Raw genomic sequence first — 16812 nt, 5'->3', positions numbered from 1 at the left:
AACCCTTACAGCTGTCCAGTTTTTGTAGTTAATTTTATAATCTGATGTGAATGGGTAGTTTGCTCAAGCTAGCCTTCTCCTCTGCGTGCCCCCCCCTTCCCCCCCAAATAGTCCAAATACTCCAATTCTTACCTTAAATGGCTCAACAATTAGGCAGGGACAGAGCATGGCTAAATTGCTCACAGCAGGACTGGGCAGCCCCATGTAATACTTATCTTTTCTTTCCTCCTTATAGCTATGCGAGAAATCCTTTCTTCCCTTCCCCCCATCACTCTTCCAATTAAAATAACCTAATATAAAAAACCTAAAGATGTAGTGGTTCGTCCCTGTGTTAAATAGGCAAAAAGTGATCAGAAATGCTCTACAGGGTACTACTTGGAGAGGATTTCCTGATGCAGCTTTTTTTTAGTCCAACTGCTTTGAAGCATGGGAGTGGGTTTTTCTCAGCTTGAGATCTGCAGAAGTAACTGGCCTGTCTGCAGTATGTATCTGAAAGAATTTGTATTCTGAGGTATCATGAGGTTGCTGAGTGGATGGGTTTTCTCTTCCCACCCTTATCTTATGCATAGAATTAAAGGGGTTCAGTGACATACACTGCTTCTTTTAGATAAGGAAAATGTGCTTTCCGTCCATTGCTTCCCTTTGCTAAATTGCAGCAGTTAGGCTAAATCATTCTGATGTGCAATCCTATTATCTAAACACTTGATACATGGTCATTATTTTCAGAGAGGAAGGGGCAAGTGTCTTGTCTTGCTCTTAAGATTATCTAACCTGAAATCTTCTGATGTCACAGAATGTGATTTGAATGAGAATTGATAGTTTGTTTTATTTTGACAGTAGGTTTTTTTTTTTATTGAGTTGTCTGTTGGGGCAGGAGTTAACATGCATGTGGCACATGTCAATTTTATTTTCATTCCTTTAGAATGTCTGAGTTGATTGAGAAGGAGACTGAAGAATACCGCAAGGGGGATCCAGACCCGTTTGATGACAGACATCCGGGTGAGGCTTAGTGAACATGTTTTCCAGATTGCTTGTACTCTGCTGTGTTTCAAAAGATAACTGGTCATTCACATAAAAAAAAAAAAAAAAAAAAAAAAAAAAAAAGCTTCAGTCCTTCCACTGCTAATTGAGTCTTGGCATCATTGTTGTTTGTGATAATCTTGTCTTAAAGTTTGTGATCCAGCATTTCTGACTTGTCTATAAGAGTTTGAGCTTCTAAGTAGAATTTTGAAGGGCTTCTTCAGAGATTGTGGTGGGCAACGTAGATGTCTGCCTTGGTCTCCGGTTGGTAAAAGAAGTTGGAAATTGCAGTCTACAGATCTTGCTGATCCTTTAGTGCAGGGGTAGGCAAGGATTTTTGGTCGGAGTGCTGAAAACCAACCCCCACAGTGCCTACCTTGGAAGGTGCCGGAGTGCTGGCATGCCAGAGAAACAAAATGAAGGCAGGGGGTACATGGCAGGATGCCCTTTTGTGTGCCCTGTGCCCCCCAGCCCTGCTGCCCTGTGCCCCCCAGCCTGGGCTCCTGGCTGGCAGCAGCTACCCTTGAGCTGGGGCTGGCTGCAGCCGGGAGGCTACAAACAGCTGTGCCAGGCTTCAGAGCCCGGCATCAGCTCTGTACTGGCACATGCACCTGTGCTTTGGAGTGGGCAGTGGGGGAGGGGCCTGAGGCAGCACAACCCTGGTTCTCTTCCCCGTTCCTGGCATGGAGCTGGTGACTGGGCTCTGGAGCCCAGAGCAACTGTTTGTAGCCAGCCCGGGCTCTGGGCAGCGGCAGCAGGCAGGCTGCAGGCGGCTGTGCTGGACTCCACAGCTCCGGCATCAGCTCCATGCTGGCAGTGACTGCATGGTACCTCAGGCCGGGCTGTGCTGCCCTGCTGCCCTGTTTGGAGCGTCCTGGCTGCAGCTGGCTCCAGCTCTGGGTAGCTGCTGCCAGCCACAGAGCCTGGGCTGCTCCCAGCAGGAACCTGGGATGCTGCAAGCCCTGCCTGGGAACAGCCCAGGCTCCAGCAGCTACCCAGAGCTGGGGCTGCCCATGGCATGCTGAGCAAAATGGCCTCGTGTGCCGTGCTCGGCTCGTGAGCCGGGGGTTGCTGACATTTATACTACATGTATAAATGTAGATGATTTCTCCCATAACTCTTTTGTTTGAGACTGATCCTGTTACCTGGGGAATCCCACAACAGTTTTGGTATCATATAGCAAGATCTTTACGCTTCGTTTTTGGACCTAAAGCTTTTTCCTGATTAAATGATAAGCAGAGATCCTGCTCTTCTCTGATTTAAAAAAAAAAACCCCAAATCCCTGTTTTTTCCGTGATTGATTAAAATGAAATGCCACTATACATATAGGTATCAGTTGAACACAATGTTTTATTGATATGTTTACAATTTTAAAGTAATTTGGAAGCCTACTAGTGCCTCAATCATTATAATAAAATACATTTTAAATACCTGTATATTTTGGTGTTTAATTTTGTTCCTTTATCATGGAAAATCAGAGTTCCCCCTGCCCCCTTTGCTCACTAGGATGTGGGTCCAGCTGCAGCTGTCCCCGCCTCTGCTTTGTGGCACTGAGTGGTCCTGATATGCTGGTGCGCGGCCCATGCCTTCGCCCCTCGCTCCCAAGCCATAGCTACCCCAGTCCTGCCAGTGCCCCTCACTCCCAACCTGCAGCCCCCTTAGCTCTGCCAGTGCCCCTCACTCCTGACCCACGTCCTCCTGGACCTGCTGGTTTCTCTGCACTTCCAACCCACAGGTGCCTGGCCCTGCCAGTTCCCCTCTCGCCCCCTAGTCCTAGCCCCAGTGTGAGGAAGGGGGTGGGTGTGTGGGGCAGGGGTTATGTGAACACAGGTAACGTGTTGGGGTTACAGGTGATCAGGGGCGGGGGGGGGAGTGGCCATGTGCCCCCTCAGATTTCTGTGCCCACAATGGGGTGCAGGGCTGTAGCTGGGCCAGACCAACTCAGGGCATCAGCTGCCTCCACAACCCAGCAGGTCGAACCCAGTCGGGGAAGAAGCGTTGTGCCGCCATGGCTGCCAAGGTGAGGTGTGACAGTGGCTGCAGCATGCAGTTGTGCCCCCTGCTGCTGCTGGGCAGGCAGGAGCACCTCACCTTGGCAGCCACGGCGGCACGGCACTACTTCCCATGCTGGGTCCTGCCCACTAAGTAGCTGAGGCAGTTCCTGCCCGGAGCTGTTTCAGCCCAGTTGCAGCCACTTGCGGGCACAGAAATCTGGGGAGCTTCCTGCCATTATCTGCGCTCCTCCACCCTACCTTCCCACATGTCGCCTGTGCCCTGCCCACCCTCATAGACTTACCTGGAGGGAACTGTGGGAACTGCTCTCCACTACACTGCCTCGCTACCGTGTGCATGCATACGTGCATATGGCGCCCCCTGCGTCTTGCAAGCTGGAATTCTGCCAGCCTGCAAGGGGAAACCCACCATTTTCTGGGTTTTTGCCTTTTAAAAGAGAACCCATGTTTTTCTGCAGCAAATAGAAAACCCCGATCCCTGATAAGTCCATAAGAGTTTGGGAAATGAATATATCCTGTCATTGTAATACTTCGTTAACTTAAATACAGGACACTTGAATGATTGGCTGAACTCCTTTGTTTATCAGGTCGAGCAGATCCGGAGTGTATGCTGGGTCACTTGCTGAGAATACTTTTCAAAAACGATGACTTCATGAATGCGGTGGGTTTATCCTGAAAACTGTAATTGATGATACTTAACTGTTTCTTTTAATGGTTTAATGACCTCCTTCTTGTTGTCTACACAGAGTTATGGTTTGCTTCTTAGCTTCAGTCTATGCTATTGTTATGCCAACATAAAGAACATTTCTTTTAAACATCAGTTTTAAAATTGGGTTAAATATGGCTTGCCTGTCATTGTTGAAATGTCAGGAGGGGGGACTTGTCATTGCAAACCAGTATAGTTCCCCAAAAACTTATTAATAAAAAATGGGGTTATGTCTGGTGATAATTAGCCAGGCAAACAGTGGGAACAGTCTTTAATACCAGTTTAAAGCCATGCCATGCAATAATTATAACTGTAGCCTGTGCTTGTGGATGCTTTTAAATATTGGACTGTCTTTAGGAGCTGGGTGAGTTATAAGAACTGAGCAGTGGGTGAGAGCCAGAAGTTGCTGGCTATTTTCCTGCACTGCTGCACTTTCTAATATTAAATGTTGCTTATCAGTCATGATTGGGTTGTATTGTATTAGGCCCCATATAAAAATATATTAATACGCAGACCCTACCAACTGCTTGAATGTCCTTGCCCTAGACTAAATGGCGGCCAAAGAAGAATACAATTAACTAAGTTTGTTTGGTTTTTTTTCTATTTAATTTTTAAAATAAATTTCCAATTGTTTTCTGTCTCTGCAAGTTCCTACTAATTAACTAACTGGATCAGTAAAAGTTTGTTAAAGATGGGCATTCTGTCAGTGGAGGTATTTAGAGGGGTTTATTTTTCTGACAATGAAATGTTTTGCTTCCACATCTGTTCTGATGCATTAGGGGGGAAGGTCACCAGACAGTTGGCTGTGCTCTGTAAGGTGTAGACCAAGAGTTTACTTGCTGACATGACTACTGGTATCTTTTCTTTTAGTTCTGTGCTCTATGATCTTGTAAAAATCCATATGGATTTTGCTAACTTGTATAGTTTTGAGGCAGAATTAAATTTCAGGCTAATTTTGTTCTTGATCATTTTCCCCAAGCTCGTGAACGCTTACGTCATGACAAGCAGGGAGCCCCCATTAAACACTGCTGCTTGTCGTCTCCTTCTGGACATCATGCCAGGACTGGAAACTGCTGTCGTATTTCAGGAAAAGGTATTGTATGTAGTAAGTTGAAATTATATGCTTGGTTATGTTCTAACACTTGGTTGTATTCTAACACCTCCCATTCTTGTTTTGGACAAGTCTATATAAACAGAAGATAAGTCTCTCATTTCTGCAGTACTACTCTATTCAGTTTTATTAATAATTTAATAAATAATTTAATGTAATATTAATCATTTTTTTTAGTATTACTTATCTGAAACCCAGCTGTTTTAGGTATGATGAAAACTGACTTGCCTACCCCTGTAACAGAGGATCAAGAACCAAAAAAAGTCCGCCTTGGGGAAGCTTTTCAGCCCTGATGTTTTGGATATATGTTTTTTGTAGATCTGAACAGGGATCCGCAGTGTTCATAAAAATTTTAAGTTTTGAAAACTGAGATTAATGGGGCAGTAACACTGCTATATTTAGGTAGTGATCAACCTTCTGCATAGTGGGCATTTTTTTCAGATGGTCAAGAATTCACATTTTTACTTGAATCGTTTTGAAAATTGCAGTGCCTCCTGAGGATCTGTGGTACTGTTCATGATTCCATTTGAGGTGGTTTCAACAAGGGGTTCTTGAGGTACAGCCCTCTGGGGTGGAAAAATAAAACAAAAATGAAAAACTGACCTCAGCATTTTATGGTTCGTTTGAGAAGTTATGGCTACCTCATTTTGCACAAATTTGTACATACTCTCTGCTCAGATGTCAAGCTCCATTTTTGTTCTTCATAAAACTCGTATTGTATTAACCCTGCATATAACTTGAATTTTAGGAAAAACAACTTTTTCCCTAAGCATAAATTAAAAACTACAACTGAAGTCCCTTGAACTGCTGTCACCCTTAAAAAGTTGCACAGGAGAATCAAATTCCAAGAAAAGACTTGAGGGGTTAGGTGCCCTAAAAATACTAAAATAGCCTCCTCTGTGCCAATCATAGCTTTGACCGAGTCTCACCATACTGTCTTCAGCCTAAAATTCCATGTTCATACAGATCAAGATAAATTTATTTACAAACGTATTTATACTATTGTTAAGTACAGGTATCAGCTCACATTTGACCTTTATCAAAACACAAATCAGCTGAATGTACCTTGCTTAAACTTTTAGAAGAATAAAATGCATTGTTGTCTTTTACATTATACCATCTGACTTCTTTAGTTTAGTACTTGAAATGTTCAGGATCACCAGTTTTCTCCAAATAATGCATATACAGTTCTTTGCTTTAAAAAATTAAAGCCTAAAATGGAAAACTTACGCACTGTTGAAATGTGTCCATCTCTTCATGGTTCCCTGCCAGCTCAGTCTGGAGGCTGTTTCCTGAGTCTGCATGAAATGTCCAAGAGCTGGGGATACCTTCAAAGGTCTCTGCTCCCTGAAGTTAGCCAGATATCTTGAAGCCTCAACTTGACACAGGGCTCTTGAGGCTTTTGAGCCCTTAGCTTCAAGATAGAGGAGCATACCAGGGAGATCCCTAGGGTAGTTGTGCGACTGTGGTCACTCTCCATCCAGTCTGATATAGCTACCTCAGTGCCATCATGATGGAGCAGATAACTCTGCATGGCATCCTTAAGGGTCAGTGTTTGGCCTTGAAGGGTACCACAGAGTCATCTGCTCTGTACAACAATAACTGATAGTTTCACTTATTGGCTGAACCTGCATTTGAATACAGTGTGGGTTTTTTTGTTTAATGGATCTTTTTAAGGAAAAATGTTGACTTACAATTAGGGGTGCACTGATAGAGATTTTTGGGGCTGATACTGATATCTGATTTTTAAGGAGGCATATTGGCAGATACCAGTCCGATTTCTGGTACAGTGTGGAGAGCTTTCTCCAGCTGGGAAGTCTGTTGTGGTGGAAGGAGAGAGGGGAGGGAAGCGGTGTGGTGAGGGAGGGGGCAGGGGTAGGCGCTGCCCAGCCGGAGTAGGGTGGGACAGACCCGCGGCTTGTGGGGGGGTGGCTCCCGCTGCTGCATGCACCTGGGAGGGCATTTGCTTTGGGGTGGGGGAAGCATATGCCCCCTGGATCTCGGAGGGGTGGGGCAGGCGGTCTGAAGCTGGAGCTGCACTGGGCTCTTCTCACCGGGGCCTGGGTTTGGGGTGGGGACAATAGAGGGGGCTGCAGACACTCCAAATTTTGCTGTAGGCCTGCTCCCAGCGCCGCCGCATGCCTGGCACAGCCCCAGCTCATCCCAGTGCATGAGGGAAAGTGGGGATTGAGCCAGGAAGATTTGGGGCTGCAATGAACGTGCAGCGGTGGTGGCACTGGGAGGGAGCTACGGCGAAATCTGGGGTGACTGCAGTCCCCTTCATAACTGCTGTCCTGAGCCCATGCCCCAGAGAGAAGAGCCCAGTGTAGCTGCAGCATGCGCTGTGCAGATTGGGGGGCACACTCCCACCCTGTGCCATCCTGGGGTGCAAGCGACGGTGGGAGCTTCCCTCCCCCAGCCCTCTGATGAGCTGTGGCTCTGTCCTGAGCCCTGCCTCAGCTGGGCAGTGCCTGCCCCTGCCCCCTCCTTCGTTGTAGGTGTTGATCTCCACCCCCCATACCCCTTCCCTCCCCTTCTACCACAACAGACTTACTAGCTGGAGCCAGCTTTGCACACTGCTGGGCTCTGCTTCTTGTTGCCTCAGTGCTACGATGTGGCTGTGTGTGTGCACGGGCATTTATCGGCCAAATTATTGGCCCCATCGGACTGATTTTCCGATGCAGCGAATTTTCTTTATATCTGTACCGATCTAATATCAGATCAATGTATTGGTGCATCTCTACTTACAATGTGACAATATAGTAAATATATTATCAGTACTACTTAAAAAGGAATGGAAATTTCTCAAGGCTAAAGTTTGTCTTCTCTACAGAAAATGTGTACAATTGGCATTATGTAGTTCTCAAACTGAAAGAACATGGAAAGGTGAATTGCCAGTTTTTTGTCTCAGCTCTTGCATGTTGTGGACAACATCACTGTTTTTGAAAGTTTCTACAAAATGGATGTTTCAGCAGTATTGGTCTTTCCAGATGTTCCATTGTTATTCAGAGTTGAAACTTCTGGCCACATTGCCTGATAAAAGATGCACATAAGTTCTTGAGCAGCAGACCATAGCAAACATACAATTTTAATTTTAGGGGATTTTATCGTTTGCAGGCATGTTACTACTACAGGAGTCAGTACTGGCATTTTAACTGTTGATGTGGTAAAGAATTTACTGATTTTTGTTTGTTAGTCTATACTTAACATGCCCATGCAATTTGCCTACATAATGAGAAACACATTTTTATTAGTTCTCTTAAAGGAAATTTCCCATGTGTAAACAACACTATAGTCTGTACGTAAGTCTCCTGGCTAAAATGGTTCCTTTCTGAAGTGTTTCTAACATTTCAGATGTTACATTTGTCTACACCTTCTATGTGGATTGGTTTATTCCATTATCTAACAGGATTCTGATTATTTCTGGAGTAACCTAGCCCTCTAGTGGTCAAAGTGGTGTTTTAAGATCCATCAAATTCGGGACCTACTTAATTTGCCATTTCGTGGATTTCATGGAAACCACAAAATCAGCAATTGTCCATAAAATCACTTAACCAAACAAACTTAAAAATAAAATGTTGGCTCCCTAGTGCAGCCAGTGATCCTCACTATGTTGCAGCCTATTCAGGATGGGAAGGCACTGGCTGGTGGAAGCACAAAGGGCAGCCTGAGCAGCCAAGATGGTGGCTGCTCCCTTATCCCACCCCACCCCAGGGCCTCTCCGCCATTCAGTAGCGAGGGGCAGGGCTGCATGAAGGGCAGTCAGCAGCCGAGATGGTGGCTGCCCCCTTGCCCTTCCCCCCCCTCCACCATCAATCAGCAACAAGGGGCAGGGCCACCAGGAAATGCCTATGAAATCGGCTTTTTGTGCCATAACCAAGCTGCAAAAGTTCCCTTGTCTGGCCGTGAATTGAGTAGGTTCCTAATCATGTCTGGAATCATTTAAAAATAGGTTAAAAGCATTTAAAGTAGAAAAATGAGAGGGCTAAAACCAATTGTGTTCTATAAAATTTGCTAAGTAAAAACTAGATGACATTTTAAAAATTTATACTCCTTTTTAAATCTTTGAGGCAAACTGGTGGCCCTCCTTTCTCTGAAACAGGTGGCTAATTATCATTATTTTATTGTTTTGGGTTGTATTTCTTTCTCTTAGTACATTTGTAATGGATATTACCCCTAGACTGGCACCATGCTAGACAAACATTTTTTATTCTTGTGGGCGGTCAGTGATAGCAGTTGTTTAAATAGAAAAGCAGGACCTTGTACTTTGATCTTTTACCTTGTAACTGATGTTTTTTCTAATTTGGCAGCTAAATGTGGATGTTCAATACATTGTTCAAAAGCAACTAAGTTTATACTCGTTTTTAAAAAAAAAAATTCTCTGTAATGGTTGGTATACTTCCATGTGTTTTTTGTTGCCCCAAATAATTCTGGGCTTAGAATCAGATTGGGAATTCCTTATTTTCAGTGGGGAGTAGTTGCTAGCATAAATTTTTCTGTTGACTTCTGGAGGATTTTTTGTTAAGGGTGTCCACAGTCTGGCCATAGTGCAGGAACAGGCAAAATATGGTCCGTGGGCCACATTCAGCCCACCAGGCCATTCTACGCAACCTGCAGGGCCTCGCCAAAAAACAATTATAGTTTCATAGTTGGTAGGATCGGAAGGGACCTAAGCAGATAATTAAGTCCGACTCCCTGCCATGAGTAGGAAAGGATGCTGGGGTCAAGCAACTGTGGCTAGGTGGCTGTCTAGCCTCCTTTTGAAGACCCCCCAGGGTAGGGGTGAGCACCACTTCCCTTGGAAGTTGGTTCCAGCTCCTAGCTGCCCTGACTGTGAAGTAGTGCTTCCTGATGTCTAGTCTGAACCTACTCTCAGTCAACTTAGGGCTGTTATTCCTTGTTACTTCCAGTAGTGTTTGGGGGAACAGGGACTCTACCATTGTCTGCTGATCCCCCTTGGCTAGTTTATAGCTGGCCACCAGATCCCTTCTCAGCCTTCTTTTGTGGAGGCTGAATAGGTTCCGCTCCCGTATCCTCTCCTCATAGGGCCTACCCTGCTGCCCCCTGATCATGGGAGTGGCCCTCCTCTGGACCCTCTCAATGCAATCCACATCCCTCCTGAAATGTGGCGCCCAGAAAAAAAAATTATTACGAGCCTGTGGCTGCCCCTTTGAAAGCCAGTGGGAGGCAGGCTTTCAGGGGTTGCACGCTGTTGGGGCGGGGGGGACAACGACTTTGTGCTTCCATGTCCATGGAGCTTCCAGCACTCCGTCTGGGAAGCCCCATGTAGAGGCACTGAGCATGATGGTGTGCAACTGGATAGCTGGTGAGTGGGGAGGGCAGATTTTGCCTGCAGAGTAGGGTTGGGGATGGGTGGGGGTGAGGTTTGTAAGTGGGAGGTGGGCTTCCTGCCATGGTGCACAGCCCCTGTCACCAGTGGCAACAGCAGGTAGTGGGCACTCAGTGCTTCTGGCCTGCTGCAGGCAGAACCCCCTGGCAGCATGTGGCTCCAGGTGAATCTCAGGAGCTGCCTGTGGTGGCATTGAGCCTGCCTGGCCTGCTGGCGTGCACCTTCGAGCCAGACCAAGCTTGCTACATTGCAGCACGTGGGGCTTTTGGCACTGCAGGCAGGAGTCATGTGCCTTTAGGCCTGGCTGGGATGTGCCTCCATGTGGGGCTTTCAGCACTCCAGCGGGGAGCTGCACGTGGTGGCACAGAGCCTGCCTGGCCCGATGGCACACAACTCCCCGTGGCTCCTGGTTCATGCACCTTTGGGCTGGGCTGGCTCCATGCCTCAATGTGCGGCTCCCTGCTGGAGTGCTGGAAGCCCCACGTGGAGGCATGGAGCCGGCCCAGCCCAATGTTGCCTGCCTCCTGCCTGTAGTGCTTGGAGCCCCACATGCTGGCATGGAGCCAACCTGGTGTGGTTCGAAGGCATGCACCAGTGGGCTGGACCGGCTCTGTGCCACCATGCGCAGCTCCCAGGATTCAGGCAGAGTGGCATGCCGCAGTGGGGGCTCTGCCTGCTGTGGACCTGCAGTGCCCTGAGGGCTTGCTGCTGCTACTATTGCTGCTGGCAGCAGTGCTGTGTCATGGGAGGGGCCCACACCCACCCACACACTCCTCCTCCTCCCCCACAAACCTCATACTCTCCCCCACAAATCCCACCCCCAACTGCACCCCCCCCCCCAACATGCAAGATTAAGACTTTATTTTGAGCTATTATGCAATCACCTCTATATACACTATGGAAACGCATGTAAATCAGGACAAAAATATAATTTGTTGTTGGGGTTTTTTTGGTTGCAAGTTGGCAAACCCCCCTTCCAAAAGAAGGGGGGAGGGGCAATGGGGACTTCCAGTGGCAAAGGCCAGGGGTTAGGGGTGGGACTTCTGGTCCCAAGGTGATGACCGTGTAGCAGAGCTCCTGTCAAGGGCAGGGCTACCTTTGTAGCCCTTGACAGCTAACCAAAAGTTAAGTGGCCCTCTGGTCAAAATTATTGCCCACCCCTGCCATAGTGATTAATGAAACTTCTAACTGAAGTTAAGCACAATTGGTCCAATTCTGCTTCATTACATCACTGCAAATCCAAATTATCACCTCCTGAAGTGAGTTGGAATGATTTGGCCTTTTGCCAGCGTGACTGAGAAGAAAGTTTGATTGAATAGTCTATGTAAGCCCATAGAGTTTTGCAGGGTGGGTTTGATTTAAATCAAATAGATTTAAAGAAACCTCTATTTAATCATTGTTTTCTATAAAAAGTGCGTTCTTGTTATTTAAAATAATCCTAAACTGGGTCTCTTTTACAGCCTGGCAAGCCTGCTGCCATGATAGGTTTTCTTTCTACCATATCATTCCCTCACTAGATCTCAAATCAATGGAGAGGCTATACTCAGAAACTTATCCCTCAAGTCTTTTGAAATATTCTGCTCAAAATGTTTCTCTTTTGTTTCTACTGCTCCTTTCCCCCTGCATTTTTCTCCGGATTCCTTCTCCTTGCCCAGATCTACTGTGCCCCCAACAATCCTCTATTCATTTAACTTCTTGAAACTTTGCAATTTTAGGAAGTGGTAAGGGCTTGATTGTGTGTACACAAACTTGCAGAGAGACAAGAGGGCTAATGGGTAGGTAATCAGGTCTGTTATCTCTCGCCTCCCATATAGTGCTGTTAACAAGGATGTTCTCTCTTGAGAGACAAATCCACAGTTTGAGAACAAACTAAGCATCACAGAGATGCTTAATGGGATCTTCTAGACTGAGCACTGAGTCCCATTGGGTAGAGTGGTTTTCTTTAATCTTTACTAATCTATAGAGGAGCCCCTGGGAACCCTGTAAGATTGGGTTCCTAATATAGTGCATGGGCTGTTGTGACCTTCTTTAGTTTTATAAGTAAGTTGTATGAATATATTGTCTCAAATAGTATATAATTAGACATTTTAATCCTTATTCCCATGATGATAATCTTTGAGCTCTAACCTATCTTAAATCAAAACTATTTTTATATAGGGCTTTTTTAAAAAGCATTTCAACAAAAAAAAAAATTAAAACAAAATCCATTTAAAAAAAAAAATGTTGATTTTTATCCACCCTGCAGTTTTGGCACTTTCTAGACCTTAAGCCAAAAGAATGCTTTGTTAGATTCTTCATGCATATAAATCCTCCTCTAAAATCTTTGATGCCTGAATATTGTTAGTATATAACTTGAATAGTTAAAATTTGCAATTTGGTTTAATAACTTAATCTCCCAAATGATCTTAATCAACAGAAAAGGATGATTTATTTAGGTGGGGTAGAGAGGACTGGCTTTGGGAAGTGGAGCAGAGCAGACAAGAAGGAAATTCAAGCATCTATCTAAATTGCTTTTTGCTGTCTTTGCTCTAGGAAGGTATAGTTGAAAATCTCTTTAAGTGGGCACGAGAAGCTGATCAGCCATTGCGGACATATGCAACTGGGCTGCTAGGAGGTGCTATGGAAAACCAAGATATTGCTGCCAACTACAGGGATGAGAACTCGCAATTGGTAATGTCTTCATGAAACACTTAACTTTTCTGAAAGATTTTGAGCAGGGGCGGGCAAAATGTGGCCTGCGGGCCAGATGCAGCCTGCCAGGCCATTCTATCTGGCCCATGGGACCCCTAAAAAATTTAGAAAATTAATATTTATCTGCCCCTGACTGCTTGTCATTCAGTGCTCGATGGCTTGCCAAAACTCAGTAAGTGGCCCTCTGCCTGAAATAATTGCCCACCCCTAGTTTAAAATGAAGAATCTTCTCTTGTTTGCCTGCCATTGCTGACATTCATCAGCTATTTTGTTGGTTTAGTTGCTCTAATTGCAAAACTTGCAAGAGTGAATAGCCTGTGCTACATACTCTCTCTTCCCAAGTGTATATTTATTGATGGTTTACTTTCTTACGTGATATTTTGTGGGTCGTGTTTTCAAAAGTGCTGAAGGACACAAAGAATACAAATTAAATTTTTATGTGATTTGTGCTCCTATCTTTAAGTGCATTTTAAATTTCCACTCAATTCATAACTATTATATGCAAAAGCTCACATATGGGACAGAGACTTTGAAATGAAGGTCAATAATAAAACACTTTAATATAAACTAATTTGTTTTGTATACGCATACTCTTAGTTGTTTTTTTATCTCAGCTATCAACAAATAAGCAAGATAATTTTAGGTCCACTTGGGATGAATAATATTCACTCTCATTTGTTAGCCTTCCAATAGAAAGGCTTTGGCATCCTGAGGTTTAAATTTTGGAGGTAGGCCAGTGTTTGAGCCTGAATGATTACCATAACATTCATGATGCCTTATTGTAAGGGGTTTGTATGGTAAATGTGAAAAGACTTAAAAATCTGGTGGGTATTTTTAATATTGTCCAGTCATAGGAACCGGCTGCATGTGCTATTTTGTAGCTGCCTGAAGACTGGGCATGCTCATGTTTGCCTCTTTGCTTAATAGGTGGCTTTGGTGCTTCGTCGGCTTCGAGAGCTGCAAGTTAATGAAATGACTACGAAGCAGGAAAACAAACGTCCCAGTCCTCGGAAATTGCCTTCTGACCCTCTGTTGCCACTGGATGAAGAGGCTGTGGACATGGACTATGGAGAGATGGCAGTAGATGGGGAACAGGAGGAAGTTGCTGGGGATATGGAGATCTCTTTTCATCTTGATTCAAGCCACAAGACCAGTAGTCGAGTGAACTCTGCTACAAAGCTTGAGGATGGGGGACTGAGGAAAAGCAAATCAGGGAAACAGCATGAAAAAGACAGCTTTCGAAAGGCCAAGCAAAAGCTGGGTTTCTCTGCTTCAGAACCAGAGCGGATGTTTGTGGAACTGTCCAACAGCAGCTGGTCAGAGATGTCTCCATGGGTGATTGGCACTAACTATACACTTTACCCTTTGACTCCTGCCATAGAGCAGAGACTAATTCTTCAATACCTGACGCCACTGGGAGAGTACCAAGAGGTGAGCAGATGGGGAGGAGAAACAGAATATGCTTAAGGTCTTCTATTGAAATTGTTGTATTTGGAAATGATCCGAGTGTCATGGTACCAATATGGATCCCTGAATCCTTTATGAGATGGATTTCTCCCTGAAATTGTGGGAAATCTGAATAAAAATGATGATGAGACCAGAAAGCAATGCAGTCTTGCATTTTGCAGTGGGTAGCAGACTCCTGGATCGTGTTTAAGTTCTGAAATCTGAGTAATTTGTTGCGTCCCTTAAGGCAAATCACTTAACTTGAGAGAGATAAAGCTTTCCTTTTCGTAAAACAGGTCTTAACACCCTGGCTTTCGAGATTATCTAAGGCAGTGGTTCTCAACTTTTTTGCACCAGGACCCATTGGTAAACATCAATGGCCAGTCTTGACCCAGTGCCCCTCACTCCCGACCCACTGCCCCCCACCTGCAGTCCCTAGCCACACAGTGTGGGTATAGGGGGCATGGGGAGCCCCAAGCAGCCCCTTGCAGGCTAGAACTCTGCCAGTCTGCAAGGGAAAAGCCATGGTTTCCCACGTTTTTCTCCTTTAAAAGAGACTCCGTTTTTTAATTTTGTTGATCCATTTTTAAAGTTTGTTTGTGACCCTTTCATATATTCTTGTGACCCACTTTTGAGTCGTGAACCATGGGTTGAGAAATGCTGATCTAAGGAATAGTGCAAAGTGTTAAAGTGTAATCTTTGCGTGACCTCTGCAGTTATCCTAGTTAGTTGGAGTTAGCTTCATTCATGTTACAGATTCTTTTCAAAGCTGGAAAAGGGACTTTTTTGATGTTGTTACGTAGCTGGACAAAACAGGAGCATCCTTATTGGATAAGCAGGGCACCCGTTTAGCATTGGTCTGTAAACAGGCTGTATCTTTCCATAACAAACTTCCCCTGAAGGGTTTAACTTTGATCTGAGAGAGTGATTCTGTGTTGCTGTATTCTTTATGGTACAGCCTACATGTGTGCGCATGTGCACCTTGCTTCTGAGAGAATCAGAGGAACTGTCACACTGTAATCCATTAATATTGCTGCATGGCTGAATGGATCATTTAATCTGTCAGCAAGCATATATAACATGTGAATTAATGGTGTTAAAACTATTGCACACAGAATTATACATAGGGTTTTTGGTTTTCTTGCCCTGCTCTCCTGTTTTTTCTGTTCAGTCGTTGGGTAGTTGTCTTTGCACAGATGGAAAATGGAACCTATCGCCAGGGTGTTCCCTGTGTGGACATGCCATAGCTGCACTTGAAGGACTGTCTTAAGATTTCCGTGTGGCAGCTGTCACGCAACTTGCTGCAATCAGCAGATGTATTACAAGAGGTCTGTTAACCTTTATTGCTTCCTATGGATGGAGCTGGTTACCTCTGACCTCTCATAACAGGTATCTTCTAATAAGGGAAAATTGGGGTTGGGGAAAGTAAAAACCAAAAAGGCCTCTGAAATTCTGTCAACCATTGAGCAAGTTTCTCAACTCTTCGTTCTCAGCTGCTGCCCATCTTCATGCAACTTGGATCAAGAGAGCTAATGATGTACTACATTGACCTGAAACGAACCAATGATGTACTGCTCACTTTTGAAGCCCTCAAGGTAAATTATCTTCAATGTGAAGTAGTTGCTTGTTAATTTCTGGTAATATCGGGCTGCCTGTTTGCTAGTGCGTGCCACAGACTGTTGAGGCGAACCCTCATGTTCTTCAGTAAAGAGGGCTCATGTTTCCTGTTGGCTAGTCTGGGACTGGAAATTGAATTGGATACTTTCTTGACCTGAGGTGAAAGGACAAAAAAAGCAGTGATTGTGGAAAAAACTGCTCAGAATAAATGGAGACTGAGGCTGTTGGTGGGAATGAATGTCAAGTACTGTTTCTATTCCTGGCTCTACTGCTAACTTGCTATGTAATATTGAACAAAGCTTGAGCATGGGGCTGGTGGCAGTGTGGAGCCTGTGCCCGGGGGGCAGTGGCAACATAGAGCTCGGGTGGGCAGAGTGTGAGGGTGAGGGGGTGTTGGGACCCCCCCCCCCCCCCCCCCATGGTGCGCAGCCCCGGCAGGCAGCGGTGGCAACAGCAGCATCAAAGGCAGGGGTGCTCAGGGCACTCGTGCCTGGCACAAACACTGCTGGGCAGTGCATGGCTCCAGCCAGCACTGAACATGGATGAGGGGTGCAGCCCAGCCAGGCTGCCTCTATTGTGGGCGCTCCCCACCACTCATGCACAGCCTCTGCATTTGTGTAGCACCGGAGGCAAGCCAGCTGTGCTAGAGCCAGCTGCTTTCCTTGTCCCATGCTGAGCAGGTCCCTGGACTCCACTGGAAGTGATGGGGCTGTGCCCCTTGCCCCTATGTGCAGCACTGGCTGGAGCTGTGCACTGCCAGGCATGAGCACCCCAAGTGCCCCCCACTTGCTGTTGCTGCTGTGCCATAGGGGGGTGTGGGGGGGCATACCCCCCACCCTCTCTCATGCCCCACAAATGC

At 45.6% G+C, this 16812-nt stretch overlaps 1 protein-coding gene across 2 annotated transcripts in view; it reads left to right on the top strand.

Annotated features, from left to right (window-relative positions):
• The window catches only part of DCAF1 (DDB1 and CUL4 associated factor 1), a 103652-nt gene that overhangs the window by 14295 nt on the left and 72545 nt on the right, over nt 1–16812 (top strand). Inside the window, exons 3-8 of one of the 2 annotated variants that reach the window (XM_019475704.2) lie at nt 923–999; nt 3620–3693; nt 4718–4843; nt 12732–12869; nt 13818–14321; nt 15830–15931. In XM_019475704.2, the coding sequence (XP_019331249.1) occupies nt 923–999; nt 3620–3693; nt 4718–4843; nt 12732–12869; nt 13818–14321; nt 15830–15931 (1021 nt within the window). The remainder of the gene's footprint in view (nt 1–922; nt 1000–3619; nt 3694–4717; nt 4844–12731; nt 12870–13817; nt 14322–15829; nt 15932–16812) is intronic. The other variant, XM_059715397.1, reaches the window with a different exon arrangement.

Source organism: Alligator mississippiensis, chromosome 12 (genome assembly GCF_030867095.1).
Source record: "Alligator mississippiensis isolate rAllMis1 chromosome 12, rAllMis1, whole genome shotgun sequence".
Taxonomy (NCBI): Eukaryota; Metazoa; Chordata; order Crocodylia; family Alligatoridae; genus Alligator; species Alligator mississippiensis.
The sequence above is the reverse complement of the archived record's forward strand: the minus strand, read 5'-3'. Positions and strand labels throughout refer to the sequence as shown.